The sequence below is a fragment of the Sciurus vulgaris genome (genome assembly GCF_902686455.1).
Source record: "Sciurus vulgaris genome assembly, chromosome: 8".
NCBI classification, from domain to species: Eukaryota; Metazoa; Chordata; class Mammalia; order Rodentia; family Sciuridae; genus Sciurus; species Sciurus vulgaris.
In genome coordinates this window covers 5337237-5361301 of record NC_136468.1, presented here as the reverse complement: position 1 = coordinate 5361301, position 24065 = coordinate 5337237, and the positions used below count along the sequence as shown (strand labels likewise).

The 24065-nt window shown below is 34.9% G+C and overlaps 1 protein-coding gene across 20 annotated transcripts in view; it reads right to left on the bottom strand.

The window, feature by feature from the left end:
- The window catches only part of KMT2C (lysine methyltransferase 2C), a 266222-nt gene that overhangs the window by 146137 nt on the left and 96020 nt on the right, over positions 1–24065 (bottom strand). For 19 of the 20 annotated variants that reach the window (XM_079151029.1, XM_079151018.1, XM_079151036.1 and 16 more), the window contains 3 exons: positions 23753–23950; positions 20409–20557; positions 19376–19485 (listed from right to left, as the gene is read on the bottom strand). In XM_079151029.1, the coding sequence (XP_079007155.1) occupies positions 19376–19485; positions 20409–20557; positions 23753–23950 (457 nt within the window). The other variant, XM_079151027.1, reaches the window with a different exon arrangement.

The window sequence follows — 24065 nt, the reverse complement described above, 5'->3', positions numbered from 1 at the left end:
AGTGTTGAGTGAAGAGAACTAAAAGGTATTTGTAGAAAATACCATCCGATAACAGGAGAATGCATACTGTCATCTGCACATGGAACATCCCCAAGAAAGGTCATACATTAGGCCAAATACTGAGTCTCAATGAATTCTGAAAAACTGAAATCATGATTCTTTCTCTGACTACAATGAAATAAAACCAGAACACAGGAAAGCACAACAAGACCAGGAAACTGAGTAACATGCTCCTAAAAGGCCAGTAATTAAAAAACTTAAGCAAACTAATATTTTTTTCAGTAAGTGACGATGAAAACACAGCATATCAAAATCTATAAAATACATAAAAAGTTGTACTAATAGTGGTTTATAGCAATAAATGCATATCAGAAAGTATATTTCAAATAAACAATGTAACAATGCACCTCAAAGACATGAAAAAAGACAATTTGTTAGAAGGAAAGAATATGATTAAAATGTAAATCAAATAACATTATAATATAAAAAATGCAAAAGATCAGCTGGGTGCAATGGCACACATCTGTAATTCCAGCAACTCAGGAGGCGAAGGCTGGAGGATCCCAAGTTTGAAGTCAGACTCAGTAATTTAATAAGATCCTGTTGCAAAATAAAAAAGGGTTGGGCATGTGACTCAGCAGCAAATCACCCTGAGTTCAACCCACAGCACAAAAACCGACCAAGACACACACAAACAATGAAACAAAGAGATGGTTTCAAATAGACAAACCTTTACACAGACTGAGATAAGACCCAAATAAGTAGTATCAGAAGTGAAAAAAGAGATCTTACAACTGATACCACAGAAACACAAAAGATCATGGGAAATTACTATAAATAACTGTATGATTAAAAAACTGGAAAACCTAGAAAACATGGATGTATCTGAACACATACCATCTGCCAACACTGAATATTAAAAATAAAATACCTTCTATAAAATGTAGAAACATAAAATTTAAACAGAATGAGAATTAAACAGTAGTTAAAAGTCTCCCATCAACAACCACCAGCAAAGCCCAGAACCTTACAGCTCTACCAATGAATTTCACAAAACCTTTAAATAACTAACCCCACTTCTACTTAAACTATTTCCGAATTTGAAATGGAAGGAACTCTGCCAAACTATTTTTTATGAGACCAGCATTATCCTGATAACAAACCATGCAAAGACCACAAAAATAAATAAGGAAATAAAGAAAAAACTACTGACCAATTTCCCTGATGAACACAAATACAAAACTTCTCAACAAAATACCAGCAAATCATATCCAACAGTACATCAAAACGCTCATACTCCAAGTAAAATTCATCCCAGCAACACAAGGATGGTTTAACAATCACAAAGTAATAACCGTAATACAACAAATCCAGAGAATAAAGAAACTTCTGCATGATCACCTCAACGGAGGCAGAAAAAGCATAAGATCCAAATCCTTCACGACAAAAACTTTGAAGAAATTAGGTATGAGATGAACGTACCTCAGAATACTGAAGAGTATATATGGAAAACCTAGAGCCAATGTCATACTTAACAGAGAAAAAGTATTTTCTCTAAGGTCTGGAACAAGACAAGGATGTCCACTTTCACCACTATTTAATAAATTATTGGAAGTAACTGCAGTAAAAGAAAGAAATAGAGGGCATCTAAATTGGAAAGAGGTCAAATTATCCATATTTACAAATGATGTGTTTTTACAAATAGAAAAAAAAAATACTCCATTAAAAAGCTTCCAGAACTCATAAATGAATTCAGAAAAGTTTCATGATATGAAATCAACATACAAAATATATCACTTTATTACACCAATACTGGACAGAAAAAAAAAAAAAAAAAGTCAAGAAAACAAATGTATTTGCAATAGTTATAAAAAATATATTTAGGAATAAATTTAACAAGAATTAAAAGATCTCTACAATGGAAGATTTGAAAACAATAATAAAAGAAATTACAAAGGAGAGAAAAAAATTTTAAAGGAAAGATATCCCATATGTTCGTGCATCAGAAAAATAGTTCAAATGACTATCAAGCATAAGATGCTCTATTAATCCACAGCAGCTATCCCCATCAAAACACCAAAAACATTCTTCTTCACAGAAGTAGAAAAAAAATAACTGAATTTTAAATGGAACCACAAAAGACCCAGAGAAACCTAAACAATCTTGAACAAAGAAAACAAAGTAGAAGGCATTCCAGTACCTGATTTCACAACATTAAAAAGCTACGCAAACCAGGCAAGGTGGCACACAGAAGGCTACAGTAGGAGAACTGAGAGTTCAAAGCAGCCTCAGCAACTTATGGACCCTAGGCAACTCAGTGAGACCCTGTCTCTAAATAAAATACAAAACAGGGCTGGGGATGTGGCTCAGTGGTAAAGTGCCCCTGCATTCAATTCCCAGTATTTATTAAAAAAAAAAAAAAAAAAAAAAAAAAAAACTATACTAGCCAAAGATAACAGCACAGAAAAAGAACTCCAAAATTAACCCACATATGCAGAGCAAGCTGATTTGGGGGTGGGGGAGACAGGAATTAAACCCAGGACCTCATGCAAACTACACAAGTGCTCTATCACTGAGCTGTATCTCCAGCCCTTTTTCTTTTTGTAGTAGTTTTTATTTTTTATTATTTGGTACCAGGGATTAAACCCAGGGGCTCTTATTTATTTATTTCATTTTTTACTTTGAGACAGGGTCTCTCTAAGTTGCTGAGGCTGGCTTTCAACTTACAATCCTCCTGCTTCAGCCTCTAGTGTTGCTGGGATTGCAGGCATGTGCCACCATGGCCAGCTGTTTTTATTTGTTTGAGACAGTGTCTCATTAAGATGTCCAGGCTGACCTCAAACATGCCATCCTCCTGCCTGAGTAGCTGGGATTACAGGGGTATCCACAGTGTCCGGCTAAGGTAGCTGAATTTTTTGCAAAGGCTTTAAGAACGTATGTTGACTAAACTAACAGTTTCTCATCAGTAAAATTATACTGGCAAAACTGAACACACAAAAACAAGAACGAAACTAGATCCCTTCCTGTAACTAGATATAAAAATCAACTCAAATGGAATGAACACTTAAATTAGTACCTAAACCTATAATGTGATTAAAAGAAAACAAAGGGAAATACTTCAAGACACTGTTATAAACAAAGATTTGGGGGTGGGTACACAGGACCCCAAAAGCACAAGCAACAAATATAGAATTAGTCAAATGGGATTATATCAAACTAAAAAGTTTCTGCAAAGTAAAGGAAACTATCAGTTACAGAATAAGAAAAACTATGTGCAAAATATTCATTCAATAAGGGATTAATATTCATAATATAAGAGGAACTTAAACTCAACAATGAAAGAGCAAAAGATCCAATTAAAAAAAACAGGCAAATGACCTGAATAGAAATTTCCAAAAGAGAATATATAAGTAGTTGACAAGTTTATGAAAAAATGCCCAATATCCCTAATCACCAGGAAGATGCAAATCAAAACTACAATGAGGTTATCATCCCACCCCAGTTAGAATGGTTATTACCAAAAAGTCAAAAACTGTCAAATTCTGGTAAGGAAAAAGATAAAAGAGGATCTCTTACACACTGTAGGCAATGTAAACTAGGAACACTGTATGGAGATTCTTTTAGAAGCCAACAATTAGTTCAATATAGAAAACTTGCCTAGCATATGCAAGGCCCTGGGTTTGAACCCCAGTGATACATTAAAGAAAAAAATTAAAATAGAAAATTAAAATTAAAAAATTAAAATAGCAATCCATTACTAGATATATATCCAAACATGACAAAGATCACTAAATCAAAGAGATACCTGTACTCTCATATTTATTACAGCATGAGTCACCATAGCAAAGGTACAGATGTATGAGGCACTGGGTTTGATTCTTGGTACCACATATAAATAAATGAATAAAATAAAGGTCTATCAACATCTAAAAATTTTTTTTAAAAAAAATGAACTCACAATAGATCACACAATCAGGAGTGAACTGAGAGACTGGGGCAGGCAGGCTGCAAAAATGGAGGTCAGTCGCAGAAATTTAGCAAGACCCTGTCTCAAAATAAAAAGGACAAGTATGTAGTTCAGTGGTAAAGGCTTCAATGCCCAGTGTCCACCCCCCAACCCAGAAAAGGTCACAGATAGAAAGGTAAGAGCTGAGACTACTGAACTCTCCAGAGGAAAGAGAGATCTTCACATCCTTGGGCCAGTAGTTTCTCAGATACAACACCAAAAGAACAATTCCTAGAGAGAAAGAGAGAAACTGATATCTATCAAAATTTTTAAATGTAGTGCTTTGGGCAGTATCATCAAGGAAAAGATAATCCACATGGGGTGGGGGTGGGGGGTAAACACAATTTTACACTGCAATCCAGCAATCAAGGGCCCCTTATTTACAAATTGAGTTTGAAGATGCCCAGAGAAAATCCTGCACAGAAATGTACATAGCAGGTTTTCCTTTTCATAATTGCCAAAACTTAGAAGCAACTAAGATTGTCCTTCAATAGGCAAATGGGTGAAAAAACTGTGACTCAGCTGTACAAAGGAATACTACTCAGTGATTACTTATCACATCATGAAAACATGTGGCTGAAAGGTCACAGAGTTCTGTGCAGCATTTAGAATGGCTTCTCCATAAAAAGACCAATGTGGAAAATCATCCTTATGGCATCTTCCAACACTGCTGATTTGTGGAGTCACACTGTAACACTGGGTTCTCTCCCCAGATGGACAGCCAACTCCTCCAACCACACTATCTTGTACGTGAGAGCTGACACACATCCACAAAACACCTTTCTAGAGAGTTGTTCTCAAACAATGGACCACACAGGTGCTCAGTGGTGAAGCACCTCCTTAGCATGTGCAAGGCCATGGGTTCAATCCCCAGCACCACCAAAAGTTAAAAATTTAAAAAATGAAAACAAATGTGGATCCCAAAATTTCCTTATAAGTTTCTGAGAGACCCCTAAAAGGAGGAGATCCCCAAGGCAAGCCTCATCAGAGTCTGTGAGGCCAAAGCTATTTTCAAAATATGACATTTACCACTTTTTCATGTTCATATTTGCACATGGCTCAAAAGCTATCATAGGTTTAACAGTTGCTGTCATTCTACAAATCAGAGAAAGTGGTACCAAGCTGTACTTAAGTTATTACATTCCCAAATGCTCCTACAACCCACAGTAAAATTAATGTGAGTCTCATTAAGATCATCATTGCTGGAACAACCATTTGACCCAGTTATCCCAATCTTCAGCATATACCCAGAGGAATATTACTCAGCCACAAAGAAGAATGAAATGGCATTTGCTGGTAAACTGATGGAACTAGAAGCTATCATGCTAAGTGAAATAAGCCAATCCCAAAAAGGAAAGGCCAAATGTTCTCTCTGATATGCGGATGCTGACTCACAATAGGCTGGGGGGGGGGGGGGGCGCACGCACAGTTGGTTTTGACCAAATTGGACAGTGGGAAATAGGGGGGAGGGGAGAGGGAATGGGAATGGGAAACACAGTAGAATGAGTTGGACATCACTTTCCTGCGTTTATATATGAATACATGACCAGTGTAACTTCACATCATGTACAAACCACAAGAATGGGAAGTTATACTACATCTATGTACATGTCAAAATGCACTCTACTGTCATGCATAACTAAAAAGAGTATTTTTTTAAAAAAAGGATCATCAATGCTACAGCAATAAAAATTTATCTTGAACCATGAACACATGTATTTTTATTATTTGTGTGACAAAAAGGGAAAGCATAAAGTAATTCTGTTGCACCAAAGCACAATGGTTTTCTAAGTACTTTTGTGATCAAATTACAAACTGAGATAACAGCTTGCTTCATAAATACCATTTGAACATGGAAGAACAAACGATCATATGTAGACTTGATTATTTGACAGGTACTTCTTCAAAACTGACTAATCAACCTCTCACTTCAACCAAATCAATTAAGAGTATGAGTGACCAATAACAAAATGTGAAAAAGATATCCCCCAACATAAGCTTGACTGCTTCTCAATACTTAAAGACTTTTCTGTGGAGACTGAAGGATTAAACGATTATATAAAAAAATACAAAATTTCTACTTATTAAAATGTGTCAGAAGTTGGAATATCTGGATTATTACTCAATGAACCAATATTTTCCAAAGATACCTTTTTTTATTTTTTTGTCATGATGGAGATTGGATCTCAGGGTCTTATGCACGCTAGGCAAGCCCTGAGCCACATCCCCAGCCCTCAAAGATATCTTAATCATCTATAAAAATCATAGGAAGATAAAAGATCTATTTAAATTGCAAGAAATTATTATGGATTATAATGATGAAAAGGAAAAGTTTAGTGATTGGGCTGCAGGTTCCACCTTGGATCAGATCTTCTAAAAACTCACACTTTGAGTTTTGGTGTAGAATCAAACAAAAACATTAATAATCCCAACAAGGCTAGCTAAGATACTTTTCCTTTTTCCTAGTATGTATCTTTGTGAAGTTGGATTTTGTTCACATACTCCAACCAAAAGAACATATTTCAACTCACTAAATGTAGAAGAAGATATGAGAATTTAGTTGTTTTGAATTAAGCCAGACAGTAGTGTTTCAAAGTAAGAATATTATATAAAGGAATCCTGGGACCACAATTTTTTTAAAACACTGGGTTATTAAGGTATATAAACAGGAATGGAATTGCTGGGTCTTTAAAATAGGTGTTTCATCAACTTTACTAGATAAGTACAATCTATTTCAATATGTAACTATTCTCATTTTCCATCTTTCATACAAGTTGCATAAAAGCTCCCACTGAACCAGACCCAGGCAAACATTACTACAGTCACACTTTATTTTCACTGATCTGACAGCTACAAATAAAAATCCCAATACAGTTTCAAAACTGTATTTCATAAACACCAATGAGACTGTGTAATTTTTCATGTTTAATAGGCATTTGAACTGTCTCATTAGTAAATCAACTGTGTCGATCTCATGCCCTTTTCAATACTGGGCTGTCTTTGTTTTACTTACTGATTTGCAAGTTGTTTTACATATTCTAGAATCTAAACTTTCTGGCCCAGTTTACTGCCATTATCTTCTTCCTCTTCACGGCTCAGGTTCTCACTGTTTTGTTGTGTGTGTTTGTTGTGGTGCTGGTGATCAAATCCAGAGCCTCCCACGGGCCAGGGCAAGCACTCTCCCCTGCGTTACACTCCCAGGCATATGGTATCTTTTAAAAAGTTATTCTACTAATGTACTTGAATTCTTCAATATTCTCCTTTAAAGTCGCTGTTTTCTGTGCTTTCAGAATTCCACTGCAGTCTCCTACATTAACTTTTCGAAAATGTATACTTTTATGTGAAAATATAAAGTGTCAAAAGAAACCTGAAGGCATTTTCTTACTGTTTGCTGTCTTCATTGTCAGTACTTTGATCCTATCTTTCAGTACGCACAGTGACTTTGATTTATTTATTTATTTATTTATTTATTTATTGTTAAAATTGTAGAGAAATTTTGAGGTACTAGATGATATTTATATTTTAATTCTTTCTTCAGATAGCCACATACGCTATAGAAGATTATTTTAATTCAATGTATACAAGAGCTGATCTGAAGCTGGGTTTCAAGTCTTTGTAGAAAGATTTTTTTTCCCCCCTAGTACTCCCTTATTTCAAGGGTATAGCCCAAGGATCAGCAAACTTTTTCTGAAATGGGCCAGATATTAACTATTTTAGACTTTGGAAGACAAGAGGTAAAATAAAAGTACTTATCTAAGATGAAAGAAAACAAATTTTCACAAATTTGATTATTATTCAAACTGTGATAACTGCATAAAATATTCTACTACGTAACAAAAAGAGTGGAATCTGGAGGGGAGATAACATTTCACATAACTGAAGTTCAAAGCCATTTTTTTCCTATCATCAACATTGATTGTATGTCTATTCATTCTTAACTATAATGATATTTCAGGCATCCATCTTTAAACAAAAATGCTGCCCAATACTAACATCAATTGACAGTATATGAGCATTTTCTTTTTTTTTTTTTTTTTTGCGGGAGGTGGTAGTGGGGGATTGAACTCAGGGGCACTTTACAACTAAGCCACATCCCCAGCCCTATTTTGTACTTTATTTAGAGACAGGGTCTCAATGAGTTGCTTAGCACCTCACCATTGCTAAGGCTAGCTTTGAACTCAAAATGCTCCTGTCTCAGACTCCTGAGCCGCTGGTATTACAGATGTGCATTACCTCACCCCGCTGCGTATTCATCTTTGAAAGGTATTTATAAAATTTTATTACAGTCTTCTCTTGACCTTTTACCATGCCACTGTATTGTAAAATAATCACTTTCAATTAAAGGATAAGTTGGAACTCCTCAATTGCACAGTTAAATGCATTTTGAAATAGAGAAATTTCCTTTGTATTTGCTTTAAGGTCTTAAACTGCAACAGGATCTGTCATTTGAGAATAGGAAAGATTTCTCCAGCCAATTTATTTAGGCATGAACATTTTGAATTTTATTTTAAACTGTGACAGTGTTAAAAAGTGTGTAAAGTGGATTGCTATTTTTTTGTGATTCAAATAACACTAGATATTTTACAAATGACATTACCATGATGTAAGTTTCCCATATAAGCACTTCTTTAACCTTTGTAATATTAGGTTAAATTTGTTACTAAATACTATAAAGCCTGCAATAAGGGATAACTTGCAAAGTCATGTATTTGATTTAATGTTTAAGGACAATTTTCTCATTCAGAAAAAATTCCATCTTGGTCCACTGCTAAAAAAAAAAAAAATTGCACTAAAACTTTATTAAGTCACAGTGTATAGAAGACTAATTCACTCATATCTACAAAATTAATGCAATTTAACAGTAGGTCCACAAGAGTAAATCAAATTCATTGTTGACACTATTAATTCATTAATACATGACAGATTTAAATATTTTCTGCAAAGGATCTGGTAACAAATACAACGTATAATCACAGGCTTTAAACACTTGGTATTTTAACAGCTTTATAAATGTATTGTACTGATGGATCAAGAAACTGTGACAGATATATACAATGGAGTTCTACTCAGCCATTAAAAATGAAATTGTCACATTCAGTGGGAAATGGATAGAGATGGAGATTATCATGCTAAGTGAAATAAGCTAATGGACTAAAATAGAGAAGCTAGAGTAAAATAAAGGAAAGGGGGAAGAAGGATAAGATGACATAAGGAATCAACTGAATACAAATTAATAGATAAGTGCAAGGATGTTTACCAGGATAGAGGAAGGAGAAAGGGAAGGGGAGAAGACAGAAGGGAAACGTGGGAATCGTGAACTGGAATCAATTTCCAGGCATATATGAGTTTGTCAAGATGAAACCAACTATTACTATTTATGACCATTAAGCTCTAATTTTAAAAAAGAAACCAAATAAATAAATAAATAAATTTGTCCTGCTGAGGTCTTTTTCTGCTTCAGACTCATTATTACCAGTATCAGTTACAACACATCTTAGCAGGTTCCACTTCAGGTTGAACAGAACTAGCATTTTATTAATATCTCTGAAAATATTTTCCCTTGTAGTTATTTCTCATAGACAATTCATAAAAACTATCTTCAACTGCTTCAAACTCATTATTGACTGCTGGAATAAGTAACAACTGAGCAGAACTGGTAGTATCTATTGACTCATCAAAAGTCTACAACATTACTGCATACCATTTGCTTTGTTTTTAAAATGACTCATTTTGCTCCCAATGACCTTAACTTATAAAGTAACTACTCTGACATAAAAGAGTGTTCAGCAAGCTTATTTTCTGTGGACACATATCTTTAGTTGCCAAAATCAAACACAATTTCATGACCTCACCATTGTTAAAATGTTTTTCCTGTTTGGCTAACAAATGAGCCACTTAGAAACTTACTTTAATTTCAGTCTAATTTTCATTTTTTGCTTTTGTGAAGAAATTCTGCTCATATTTGGCTTTAATTTACTATTCCTTCTCACCACTACATTCCTGTGAGCTGAAGACATTGTAAGGAGTACTCAGTATAGTACTGTTAACATGACATATGTAGTATTCTTTTAGCACACCTATGGTGTCCTATTATAATAAAATCCACTTTGCTATCCTCAAAAACTCTACAACATGAAGTCCACTTTTCTCCTTTTAACATGGAAGGCACACACTGCTAATAAAAGAAGTAACATGCAAGGGCAATATATGTGGCATTCAAAATTTGAAATATTAAAAAATTAAAACTGCATCACTGTGATTTGCAGTATGTCAATCTTTGACCAGGTCACATATTCAAAATATATGTGATCTATGCACCAACGACTCAACTCTATAAATATAGTGGCAACATGAGACCCAGACAATATGCTAATTAGCTGTGGCTTCATTAAAAATAAAACTTTAGTTTTGGACATTAGCACTTGAATTTCATATGATTTTCATATATCATGAAATATTATTTGAAAAATGTAAAAAACACTATCAGCTTGTGAACCACATAAACACTCCCACCTAGAGGACTATATTTGACCGATAGGCCATAATTTGCTGACCTTTGGTATAGTCTTCAGGGGTCCCAAATGTAAATGTATAGTAAGTAATAGACCAAAACTTTTTGTCCTCCCAGCTCTGTAGACTGCCAAAAACTCCTTTCAGCTTTCTAACATCTCAGTTGTTTTTTCATGAACTGAAAAAATGCCTCCAGGGGAAAAATGCTAATGTCAGGCTGACCCATGTACAATCCTCTGAGATCTCATTCTTTCAAATCCTTACTACCCTACTAGCTTGCTGTTGTTTAAAATATTTCTTTGGAAAACTATTTTATACAACTATTCTAATTATTCTCAGTGGAAGGTCTGTTCTAACTTCTCTGCTGTAGATGGAGATACAAGTAACACTTTCATTACACAAAACAAAAAACAATTTTAAGTAGTAAAACATGTATATATTAGTGCATAAACTATATAAATAAAATTTTTAAATACATTATCAGAACACATTAGGAGTTGCTGAAACTTAATTTGGAAATAAATGTTAGTGTTACCAAAGGTCCATCTCTGGGGGCCCCAACGAAGTAGGTCTGGTCACTTACCCAAAAGGCAAAAGGTAACGGCAAAAAAAAAAAAAAAAAAAAAAGAAAGAAAGAAGCTTTAATGAGTATGGCCACACCAGGAAACATGGGGGGTACATTTCCAGCTCCACACATGGGGTTCCTGACATGAACTCCCGGGCTACAAGTACAAGGGGGAAGCAGAAGTATGCAAAGTCAAGCAGGCTGGGTCAGACTGGGTTGATTATTATCTCAAGATTGGTCAGGCAGGACCTTGTCAGCAGAAATAAGAAAACTGCTGGAGACTGAGGGGGGTAGTTTGGAATCATCTAAAGATGTCGTCAATCAGACCTATTGGTCCTGAAATCAAAACTGACTGACTCAGAACAAATGGAACAGATGCAAAATGGAGGCAGAGATGCCAGATAAACAAATATCTGCAGGCCCAAGTGAAGAATCAGTATTTTTAGCAAATTCATCTCTAAGTCCTCGTTAACTTACTATGGTCCAAACGTCAAAAGTTAATAAAGGGTATGCAATGAAAAAAATCACCTCATACAGAGTCACAGACATAGAAAATATTCCTTAGAAGCAAAAAAATTTGCCTATTTCCTATGCAATCTTCAAAAGGTATTTTACAGATATGCCATTTTGTATTACTCTCCGCCCCTTCCCCACAGTTTACATCCAAGAGCTTCCACTGGTGTCAAAGAACATTCTCTTCATTACAAACTTAAGTTCTTTTTTTTTTTTAAGCCAAACTTATTTAAAACTAAAGAGTAAAAATAAGTTATGACTTTTTTGGAGAAAAGTCTTAAGGTCAATGTCACTGTCAATGAAAAAGACCACCAAATTTAGTAAGGTTTTTAATAAAGTATATAAAACTTGCTATTTTCTAAAATAGAAATATCCAATTTTCTCTCTGTTTCCACCCAGCTGTGTTTCCTACATAAAAATTTCAGGGTTAAAGTTGGCACAGTAACAGGAAACAAACATATTTAACTTTTAGGCATATATACACATACATGTGTGTATATATATCTAATAGTGTTCTGAAGTCAAACAACTACCTTGAATTATCTTGCAAAAACCAGACCTTGCACTCAGCACTGTGATGAAATAATCCATGAAAGATTTGCTAATATCTTCTTCACAGCCCTGTATTTTGGAATAAAAAGAAAAGAATTTCTAACTGCACAGATGAAGAATCCTGAGTATCAACAGATAATATGATTGGGAAGATGTCACTTGACATTAGCTAAGAGTATCAGAGACAGACCAAGAAACTGAAATTTCTAATTTCCCCCCATTGAAAATAATGATTATGAGCTAGGTGCAGAGGCACAGGCCTATAATTCCAGTAACTCAGGAAGCTGAAGGAAGAGGATTTCAAGTTCGAGGCCAGCTTTAGCATCTTAGGAATGCACCTGTGCCTCAAATTAAAAAAAGGATTGAGAATGTAGATCAGTAGTAAACACACACACACACACACACACACACACACACACACACACACTTTATATTAAACATATTAGTTTTTTAAAAGCAGGTAACACTGTCAGTTAAACAACATTTCTCAACCTAAGCACTACTGACATTTTGAGCTAGATAATTCTTTGTTGTGGAAGGCTGACCTATTCATTACACACACACACACACACACACACACACACACACAAATATATACACACTAATTTGTTTTAGAAAATATCTTATACAAAACCTCACACAAAAAAATTGAAAGCACTGGGAATACCTCCTTAAATCAATTAACTCAAGCCCAGTAATTCCTACTATACTGTGTACAACTTTAATTCTATATCACATCCATTTCTTCACTGGCCTTCTTTCTCCGCATTGACAGAGGAAGTTTTCTATCATCTTTTCTTATTCATTGACAGCTTTGATGTGCCATCATTGCTAGGGAGGAAAACTGTCTATCATTTCAACCTTGAATCCTTCAATCTTTAATCTTAAAGATATTACACAGGATTTCCTAACCCAAAAGAAAACTGATTTTTCCCTCTTTCTCAGGCTTAAAACTACAGAAACATTTTCAATTCCTCCATCTAGTTCCCAAAGAATCACTCATTCAATTCATCTTTACATTTTACACATAATAATTAAATTCTTAAGTTTACATTCATCTGCCTTTAATTATAACAGTAATGCTGATCATGGCTGTCTTCATGTGATCCTCTATCAATTCAAATACAAAAGGCTTGGAGAATTCAGATTTGTTAATGTTGCTCTTTATTGGAAATTTCATTACTGAAATTTCCCTGCTCGGCGTGCAAAACTAAACAACATTTCCATTCCTGTTTCCCAGTACTCCCCATCCTATGCTCTAGTCATTTCCATACTTGTGTCCTTTTAGAATCCATATGCTCTCATATTATCAAACACTGCTCAGGTTGACCCTCTGACTAGAGTCTGCAGTATTAACCTACTGAAACTTAACCACTCTCCAAGCACCATCTTCAATCTTTACTACTTACAAACATTTTCAGGTTCCCTCAGTTAAAATGTTCCCAATAACAAACACTGTCAGTTATCTACAAAACACCCATTCACCCTTTGTTTCTAAAGAGCTCATTTTTCAGATATCCATCCTCCTCTAAGCAGTAAGAGGCCTCAGAAGCTGTGGGTGCCACCCTCAACCTCACAGGAGAGTTACCATCTAAGCCAAAATCATTGCTCCAATTCCTTTATCAGTAATTGTGTTAAGGTATGAACAATGGAGGTAATCCTCGCTAATGAGACATTAGAAGGAATCTGCTAGGACAGGACAACACACCTGGAAAGAACTTCCTTAATCAAAATAACACTATTTTAATGGTTTTGTTTTTCTGGCTCTAAATACTATAAGAATGTGACATTTTAAAGTTCCTTCCTGTCCACACTTCTTTGACCATGAGCGATTTTTGTTTGCTTTTACAATCTACAAAAAGAACCATTATGGTAAGAAGAAAAGATGGACAGCTCCTCCCACAAATCCATGCAGGTTTTACAAAAAGACACCTGACACAAATTCAGTGACATGGTGGAATTTCAAATATGCTTTTAGCAGGGATTAGGGCAGAGAATACACAAGATATTATCAATTCTAAGTGTAAAGTAATTTTTAACAACTTATTTTTAGAATAAGACACTGAACATTTGATTCGGAACTGGTTAAGAGAATAGAAATAAGTGTTGGGGATTTGTGGATTCTTTTATCTGTAGAGCAATAAGGGGAGTATAGAAAAAAGAGGCTTTGGATAAATAAAATGATTAAACCGCCACAGCTCAAAGAATTAAATTAATCCCTTAGTAATGCTGAAATTATCCAAATTTCCAAGCTCTTGTTGCACCCCCAAGGCTCCACTTGGGGAGCCACTAAGGGGAAATTTAAAATGCAGCAACATTCCCTTTCCTGCAACATGGTTTGACAATTTGGCTTATTAGTCTACCTAAAAACAAATAAAGTTCCCCCTGGAAATAGTTAAAATAATCTGAGGGAAATTTCAGGGAAAAAAATGTTTTATAAAGAATGTCAATTAATAGTTGAAGAAATTATATTAAGCATTTTAATTTTTAAAATCAATAATACTGTCAGTTGAACAAAGGTTTCTCAACCTCAGCACTACTGACATTTTAAGCTAGATAATCTTTGTTTTGGGGGTTGTCCTGTTCATCACGAAATGCTCAACAGTGGCCCCGGCCTCGGTCCACTAGCCACCAGAACAACACACCTCCCCATTTGAGCTCCCGCACTTGAACTGCCTCCGGTGGAAAATTCCTCTCATACATGCGCTTATCTATTACAAGACAGAAATGACCATCTCATGTTTCAAGTCCTCATTAGGTATCAGACAAAAAACAAAAACAAACCAGAACAGATGTTGTCCAAGCCCTCGTGGTGCTCACACCTTCAACAGGGAGATCAACAGCACACAACTCACATGAACACGTTCCACTGAGAGTGCGTAAGAATGCATGCATACTCAAACATTTCTTGAGAAAAGATGTGTACAATCCATACGTTTAGGGAGTAATACAACTCCTCTTTCTGAACTTTCTATCTTGTTCTCTCACCTGAGATTGAAAAGCCATATTCTAATCTACCTTCAGATCAATTTCATCTCTCATCTGAATAAATGTCATAGATTTTGTAAAATTTATCCCTAAAATAGGGAGATCTAAATAGAAGTAGTATGTGAGTTATACAACCAGTTCTCAATCCCAACCAAAATTATTGAAATTGAAGATAGTAAAATTTCACTCTCCCTAATTTAAAAGTATCAGGTTTTTTTAAATGGGTTTAAAACACAGCAAAATTCTTTAGACTGTTCTAAACAAATAAGGAAATTCCATGTCCAATTTTTTATGACAAGCTTTTGAATTTCAGTTCTACCAAAAATTTGCCCTGCTTCTGGCAATAAAGTATCAATATAAATGGTCCCAAACAGCTATTTCCAAAAGGCTCAACCTCCAGTACAAGTTTCTTTGAAAATATATTATATTCTCATTGTTGAAATGTCACCTTTATCTCAAAGAGGAAAAATAAATGTTTATTTAATTCATTTAAAACTGGAGTTAGGTATCAGAATCCACTCAGCCACGTGTCCTCATGCTAATGGCTGACAAATTCAGAATGTCTGTCTGTCTGCTGGTAAAATGATGGGTGCCAGGTCCAACCGTAGTTTTATGTATACTTTGCCTCTCAAGAACTTTTTGACTTATGAAAGATTTCTAATGCCCCTCACTCCAATAAATCATTTATGTAGAATGTGTAAATATTGGCTCTATTTTTAGAGTATTTTCTGACAATTTTATGTCTATATAAACTTGCATAAAATTAATATCTAGAAACACTTTTAGGCAATTCAGTTCTTTCATGCCTGCTCCATGGTCTTCAGCACTATTCATCGAGTCTATAAGTATTACTGAGGAATGACTACACAGAAAAAGATATTCTTCAGCTCATTCTAGTGAGGAAGACAAACGGTAAACAAGATTACGCAAATATACACCATGTAAGATGTTAGAAAAGACAGAACATGGCAGGGACATTATGGAAGGAGGAGGTACTTGGGATCTTTACTAGTGACCTTGAACTGCAAAGAACTGAGCTGGCTGATGTCTGAGTCCCTGAGAAGCCCGTGGGGAGGTGAGTGTGCTGGAGGAAGTGAAGGCAGGGAAGCTATATGGTAAGTTTACCAATGATGTCCTCACCTCGTGGGACATGGTATCGCCTCATGGTCATTAAGAGCTCTGACAATTTTCTCTGAATGAGCAGATCACTGAGAGAGATGCAAATGTAGATGTAGATACAGATGTCTCAGTACAGACTCGTGTGCTTCCTTTATTTTATGAATAAGAACCTAATACGACAATTATTTCTATTGTTGGTCAAATTGATCTAGTTCTCAGGAGCTCCTTCAGGTTGGCTCCTGTACTTTCCAACAGTTCCCATCTTTCTGAGTACGTCCTTACTTCTCAGCTCAAGAAAATCATGGCCCATCTCCTATTTCCCTGCACCAGTCCTACATTGAATCCTTGTTCCTTCTAAGAACAGTGGTTAGAAACCAAGATTTGAGCACCAGGTACTCTCACTGATACTGGGGTGTCACTGCTTCTCGACCTTCTCAGAGCACAGTAAAGAAATACATACCAGCAAACTGCACAAACCTTGGTTTCTATATCTGTATAAATATTAAAAACCATTTTATATTTATACTTCCAATTCAATTTCAATACCACAAGTTCTGTTGTAGTTTCTTCAATACTGAGAAACCTAATTCTCACTGTCTACACGTAATTTACTTGTGCACTTCCAGTCTATACATGAGGTAGTTTTCTGAACTAACCCATACTGCTACAAGAAATGGATTCACTAACTAGATCAAGCACATTTGTGCAGTTCTTTTGTCTTTACCTTCATGTTATCTAACCAAAGTATTATTTTCCACTGTTACTTAGGTTAGTTACCTCTTTTCATCCCTATTCCTTTCAGTTTGAATTCTACTATTTCTTTTTTGGATTCCCCAATGTCCTTATTGGTGGTAATTCTTATTGTTCTAAGAATCAGAAAGCAATAAATTTAAAAAATAAAAAAAACTTTGAAAAGTGTCACTCACTTTCATCCCTGCTACATGAATTTGATTCCCTTCTTTCTACCTCTTTCTCACTTCTCATTAGTAACCAGTATGTTTAGTTTCAGGTTTATCCTTCTGTTCCATAATTAAGTATATGTTCTTAGATCTCATTTTTCTTACATAAATGGTAGATACCATAAATGTTCTTTTACTTTTTCTTCATTTATTAATACATAATGGAAACCTCTCTACACCAGGTAAGAGACATTCCTCAGTATTTTTTTTTGTTAAGCACTACCTGGTATTCAACTGTATGGCTCTACCAGAGTTTATCCAACCATTTAAGTAACCTAAAAATGTGGGCATTTAGGTTGTTTCTAATACACTGCAATTTAAACAGTACTAATGGTCCACATTTTTGTACTGTTGGAGGCATGTTCAGGATTGACTTCTAGAAGGATCAAAGAACAAATGCATATGCAGTTTATTATGATCACCAAATTTGCTTCCAGAATACTACTGTTACCAATTGCATTCCAACCAGCAAAGCATGAGGGTACCAGTTTCCCCACAGCCTTTTCAACAAATGTATTTTTGTATGTTTGGAATTCTGTCCATGAGGAAAAGCTTTCTTATTTGGTACAAAGTTTTAGCTAAATGGTTCATCTGGGTGCCTATTTGATAATGGAGAAAACAACAAATCATAAAAAAGCAATAGAAATGGCAATAAAACATAACACTACTATAAATTTTAAGTGATTAAATCTAGTGATGAGATAAAGGTTTGACCATGCTGCCACTAGGGCCCTTATAATCTACAAACCGCCTACCTGCTACAAGTATTCTCTCAGCATTTAACTTGCTTGGGTCTACACAGTACTAATAACTAGACAGGTCAGAAGAAGTGCAGACGTCCCAAAGACTCTAGCTGTCCTTTGTCAAGGACAGGGCAAAGCCTTAATCCCTAAATACTATTTAAATATTAATTAGTAAACATTTAAAAAGCAAAATACTACCTTCTTTCCAGAAAGGATAGGTGAGGTAAGCTTCCTTTTAACTATCATCTCAGCACGGTAAAGACGGAGACCTACTTATACATACACACACATCTACTTTTCTGTATTTGTCATGAATATCACCATGTGTACTGGTTTCCTCTGATGGTAGTGTAACACCATAAAGTTCACACTGGCCTTAGTTCATGGCATTCCCTATAAAAATTTCACTGCAACTCAGGAAAAATCAACCAAACCAACCTACTTTTAAAGTAATTCACAAAAGAGATGGTTCTCACTAGTCCATCAAGTCAATCTGGCTAAGTATGTTAAGACTAGGCAATGTACTATTAAGCATTATACTGTTCAAAACCTGATAACATACATTCGAATGTAATGCCAAATTTTCCAAACAAGCATTCTGGCTTGACTATTCTCAAGGTAACAGTTACCAATCCCTGTGAGTAGAATAAAGTTACTGTTATAAAAATTGAGTAATTACGTGAATCAAGGTCTTCAATTCAACTATACTTTTGAGAGCTTTGCCTATATTCTACCTAGTAAGCCCATAGAGTGTGGTCTAAAATTTCTAGTTTTAATGTTCCTTTAGGAATGTCTCACTTCTTCCAAATACACATGTAAAAAACCAAAGCAATAGCATTTCACAGTTTCCTGTTCTTACAGATGGGTGGTAACTGTTGCATTTATTTTTGTGTTTGCTTCAAAAAAAAAAAAAAAAATCACATGGAATGACAGCAGTGAAAGCTCTGACAAATGGAAGACTATATGCACATTATGTAAGGGTCACATCAAAAAGATCAAGTGAACCACCAACTGGACAAAAAAGATTTTTAGTCAATGTTTAAAATATCAGAATTATGCTGCCCTGCAGAATAAAACACATGTCAGATATCTTGTGACTCTTATTTTGAAGCTTCCTCGGTTTTATCTTAAAGAATAAACATATGGATGTTAAGTAGATAGGAGCAATTCCCATTTTCAAAAACATCAGTTTTTTGTTTGATGTAAAACACTAAAGATTTAAGTTTACTGAATAACTGAACATACTATATTCTAGAGGGAGGTCTATACAAATTACTCCATATGAATTACTAATGTACTATTTTGAGGTTTTTTCATACTACAGTAATGATTTAACAAATAATTCTTAAAAGTGAACCTTTATGTTGGCTAAATTAAATTTCATAAAACCATGGTTTAAATTTTGGCTTCTTTTACTTACTTCTGTGCTCCCTGAGACAACAGCTTTATCCACGTTCACTAACAATGGTTCTTCCACCTGGCACATTCCCAGAGACCACTCCACACAACGACGATGAGCCCAACAAGTGCCTCCAATGTGAAAAGTGAGAAGCAGAAAATGAATAGACATCAAAACTACTAATGCAAACACAGACCTAAAATGTCTAAGTCATCTTTCCTGTGTAAACACAACGGCATCTCGTGTCTCCCCTCAACAGCTCTTCTCAGACCATGGCCCAGTCTGAGCTGGCAGCACCACCGCCAACCTGGGAACTTGTTAGAAATGCAGAATCTCAGGCTACCTACATTGAGAACAACTGAATCAAAAATTCTCGCAGGGCAGCCCAGTGATCTAAGCTGAAACAAAGTTAGTTGTTATTCACCTTCTTTAAATATTACCATGTTTTATTTGGTATCAATAGAAAAACAAAAGGGACATTATTTAATACCTTGTTGATGACAAAGGGGGTGTTTGGAAAATTAATAACACATGCACTCTATTCTACTCCATCCCAAGCAAGAGCACCCATCACTCATTAATCACAGGTTAGTCTTTAAATTCTCTATCATACAGCACTTGAACCACTATCAATAAGTCTGTGGTTCAAACAGCACCATTTCATGAATGTGAGCTCATTATATTGTTTATAATAAAAAGAATCCACATGGCTAAAATCTACTGTCCTCCAACCCCACAGAAGGTAGACCTAGAGTGCTGTGTTCCCCCAAGTCTTCACACACTCCTTTAAAATTTTCTCTTTCCTCAATTTTCAGCCATGGGGTTGCTATCCACATAGTAAATATAAATATTTATAAAAGCATTCAGTCCAGTGTTAACTGTGCAGATTTTAAATAACTTACATAACCATAATTAGACAATTTCTTTTACCTACTCAACATATTTAATGACATTTTTATAATATGACCCTAATTATTTCTAGATGAAAAGTATTTACTATTGGGTAAGTGCTTCCAGAATCAAGAAGCAGCTATTACCAAAGAGAAGCCCCTACCTGTAGGATCAAATAAGGCTTGGACATCAATGGCATCGGGAAGGCCAACCAGACTGAGTTCATCCCACAATTTACCAGCCTGATCATCAGAAGCTGTCTGCGTGCTTACACTTACACAAGACACTGAACTCTGTGGAGAAGATCGCTCTCTGAAAATAAAGTGAAATAAGATAAATAGCTGTGAAAGTGATAAGAAGTAGAAAACTGCTTCATTTTATAACAATCTGAGTACAATGTACTGCCAAATAAATTTTATTAGACATAAACTGTCATAAAAAACTTTTAGATTTCACCTATTATTCAGAGAATAATATTAAAATGGGTGGCATATTATTTCATGTAATCAACTAAGAGAGAGTCTCCAAATACGTAAGAATTAAAATTAGTTATAAATTCATTTTTCCATTCTCTTAATAAAAAAAAAAAGAAAGAAAGAAAAAGAAAAACAGACTCTAGTCAGGAACCATGTTTTAACACATACAATGACTATTCCCTTTGTCCTTACTTAAATGCTTATAAAACGTAACTTGAGAAATTCTTAATGTGCTTTATCTTAGAGAACTGCTACAGCAGAGGTGGCAGTTCACTTTATGTAAAGAAAGGTTATTTCCCAGGGAAAACACAGTGTGAAAGGGAAGGCGGGAGTGGAGGTGGGGTGGAACACGTCAGCTGTAGCTTCTTACGGTCCCCTCAACAAATCTCAACTGCTGGCCTGTGGCGTGATGTTGCAAGTAGTCTCAATCAAGACTGCACCTCACAGATCAGAAGTCAGAACAAAAGCAAAATAGCTACTAACAGCATGAGAAAGACAGTCTAGCAGCTAACACTACAGTATTTAAAAATAAATGAATGTCAAATGCTGAATAAACAATAACAAAAGAGATTTCAGGCTTTCAAGCCCTAACAATTTATTATTTAAGAGCATTCAGTAAACAAAGATGGCTACTGTGTTCAACATTAAATACAGGAGGTCAGAGGACCGCCACTAAAACTTAGATCTTCTCCTAATATCATAGTATTTTAACCTGATGATAATTCTGGATTAAATCACTATTGAATATAGATCATAACTCACTGCACTTCTGTATGCTGGATATTTATCATGATTCCTATTAAGAGAAAATCAGCACAATGACCAGGGTACTAAACTTTTTTATACCTGGAATCATTGAAAGAAAGAAAGTATTAACATATTTCAATAAGTACATTTAAGTATCAAATCATATAAAATAACCAGTAACTTTATGTTTAGCATTAGAAATGCATAAAAAGGTTCAGCATGCTATACTAACTTTAAATTCTCATTTTTATAAATGCCCACAGAAAAATGAGAACAAATACTTTTGTACACATATAATCTCCATTCCTACAAATATATTCATTACTAATCATTGTTATTTTATTGGGAGAAATAAAGACTAACAGGTCATCTATAAATAGTATTATTTTAGCATTTTTTGCACTAATATTTGATGGGAAACGGGATGTAAAAACCAATGGAATGACTAACCAATCTATTACTAATCAGTTCCTAACCAGAAGCTTAGTTAAATTCAACCATCAGGCTTTGAAACTAATTTATATGTATATACCATATCAGATGCCAATGTCAATCCTACAGATGGCAGCAGATCAGCTTAGGAAAGAGTAAAGAGAAGTCAGCTGAAATACATACCCATAAAATTTCAAGTTATAAAGCAGAAAAAAAAAAGTAAGAACATTTGGTTATATATTCTTATATTCAGTGCAAACACAAGGAAAAAATCCATCATAAAAAGTTCCTACTTTTTTAATTAACTAGGTGTTCATGCTTCATTAGTAACATATTTTGCAAATATTTAAAATCATTACTAAATTAAATTCACTGTCTCTACCCCTACCTGTCTGCTGAATTTTCTAAGTGGACTTCATTATAGGCTTTTAATCATTAATCAACAAACTGGGTAAGCACTAAATGTATATAACACGTTTCAGTAAGCCAAGCCAAGGCCATTTTGTAAATACAAACTATCTGAGCTCATGGAATTTTTCAATTAAAATTAGGTTCATTTGTAAAATAAGTAAATAAAGGAAATACAATTTTATTTCTCAGGAGAGGATTTTGTTAATTGACACCAATAGATGGAACATGAGGATATAAGATATACCCTGGTCTAATTCATCAAATTTGTTAATTACAGATGGACATTGTAAGTTTGCTGGACTTTTAATAGATTTTATTAACATGTAAGCACTCAACTGATGACAAAAGATAGGTTCCTATACATGATTTAACTACAGCCTTAGAAACATGAGGACTCTCCAAATACGGTACTTCTAGAGCTCCCTTAAACTGTTCTACCTTAAATTCTTTTAAAAAATTCTCTCTGTTATTGTTTCAATTCCTGCTTCAAGTCTTCAAGGCATTGGCAGTAGTTCAAAAACAATGAGCCAATCAAGTAAGAACACCACAACAGTGTTTCAGTACTTAAATCTGGAGACTAGCCAGACAGCACTTGAGTGATTACATCATTGACCTCAAGGAATAGGGCTGGTTAGCCTTCCAAGTTAAGTGAACTTATTAATCGACTACAGAAACTTCTCTCCTGACCAGCAGAGCCAAGACCCTATATTAAGATGGCCTTTAAAAACCACCACACAAAATATTTAAAAAGCATATTAGACAAAGAGTTTTAGGTAACTGCAATGTACCCATGAACAGACAAATCTATGTAATTATACAAATACTTATTTTATTTTTTTAAATTATCTTCTGTATCTGTAGAAAAGAGCATTTTAAACATAATTACAGAAAGAAAAAAGGGGAAGAGAAAGAAAAGGGAGAGAATTATATCATGCTAAGAATTTATAGGACAGACAGCTCAACATTCTCTGACAAACACATATAAATTAGATAAATTAAATGAGAGAATGAATAAATGAATGACACAGAAAACATTAAGAGTGACAGTTCTGACTTTGCTGTCATGTTAAACGCTTACCAAAAAAGGCTTATTTAGAGAAGGAAAGCAGGACCACATTGATGTTTTGTCTTCTTGCCATTTACAAATTCCATGAACTCCCCCTCCGCCTATGTTATATTCTCTAAATGTTTCTTCCAAAAGTTAACTTTTGTCATCACACTGACATTGTTAACATACAATCAAGAAAACAGACTTTTTTAAAATAAGAAAGAAATTTCAAGGAAAGGGCTGTTTGCTGGGTTAATGGTGAGTCGTAAGTTTCTTCAGGAATGTGGGAAACAGGAGGAACTCTTTAATAGTACAACTCCATCTGTAAACTTAGAAACATTACAATGAAAACAGTTTATTCCATCCAAACAATTGAAATTCAAAACTGCTCACTTTCTCTGTCCTCTCTGTCGACGTGGAGCTGGGTTTTGCATTTTCTCGTAGGTCCCGCTGCTGTTGTCATCAGTGTCCTTGTTGGAAGGCTGGTTTTTCCACGGCAAGATGAATCCAGGTGTTACTCTGAATTGCTTTAAGTCTCCTTGTCCTAAGGAACTTTTTTCCCCACAATAACAAAAAGCACAGAGTTGTTCACTGGTAAAAATGAAGAAGACAGAAAGGAAAAGAGCAGCTTTAGTCAACAACTCCTAAGTAGCACACAACTAGATACTGGTGCTTTAAAATCGTATCTTCAGTGCAAACTAGGCTT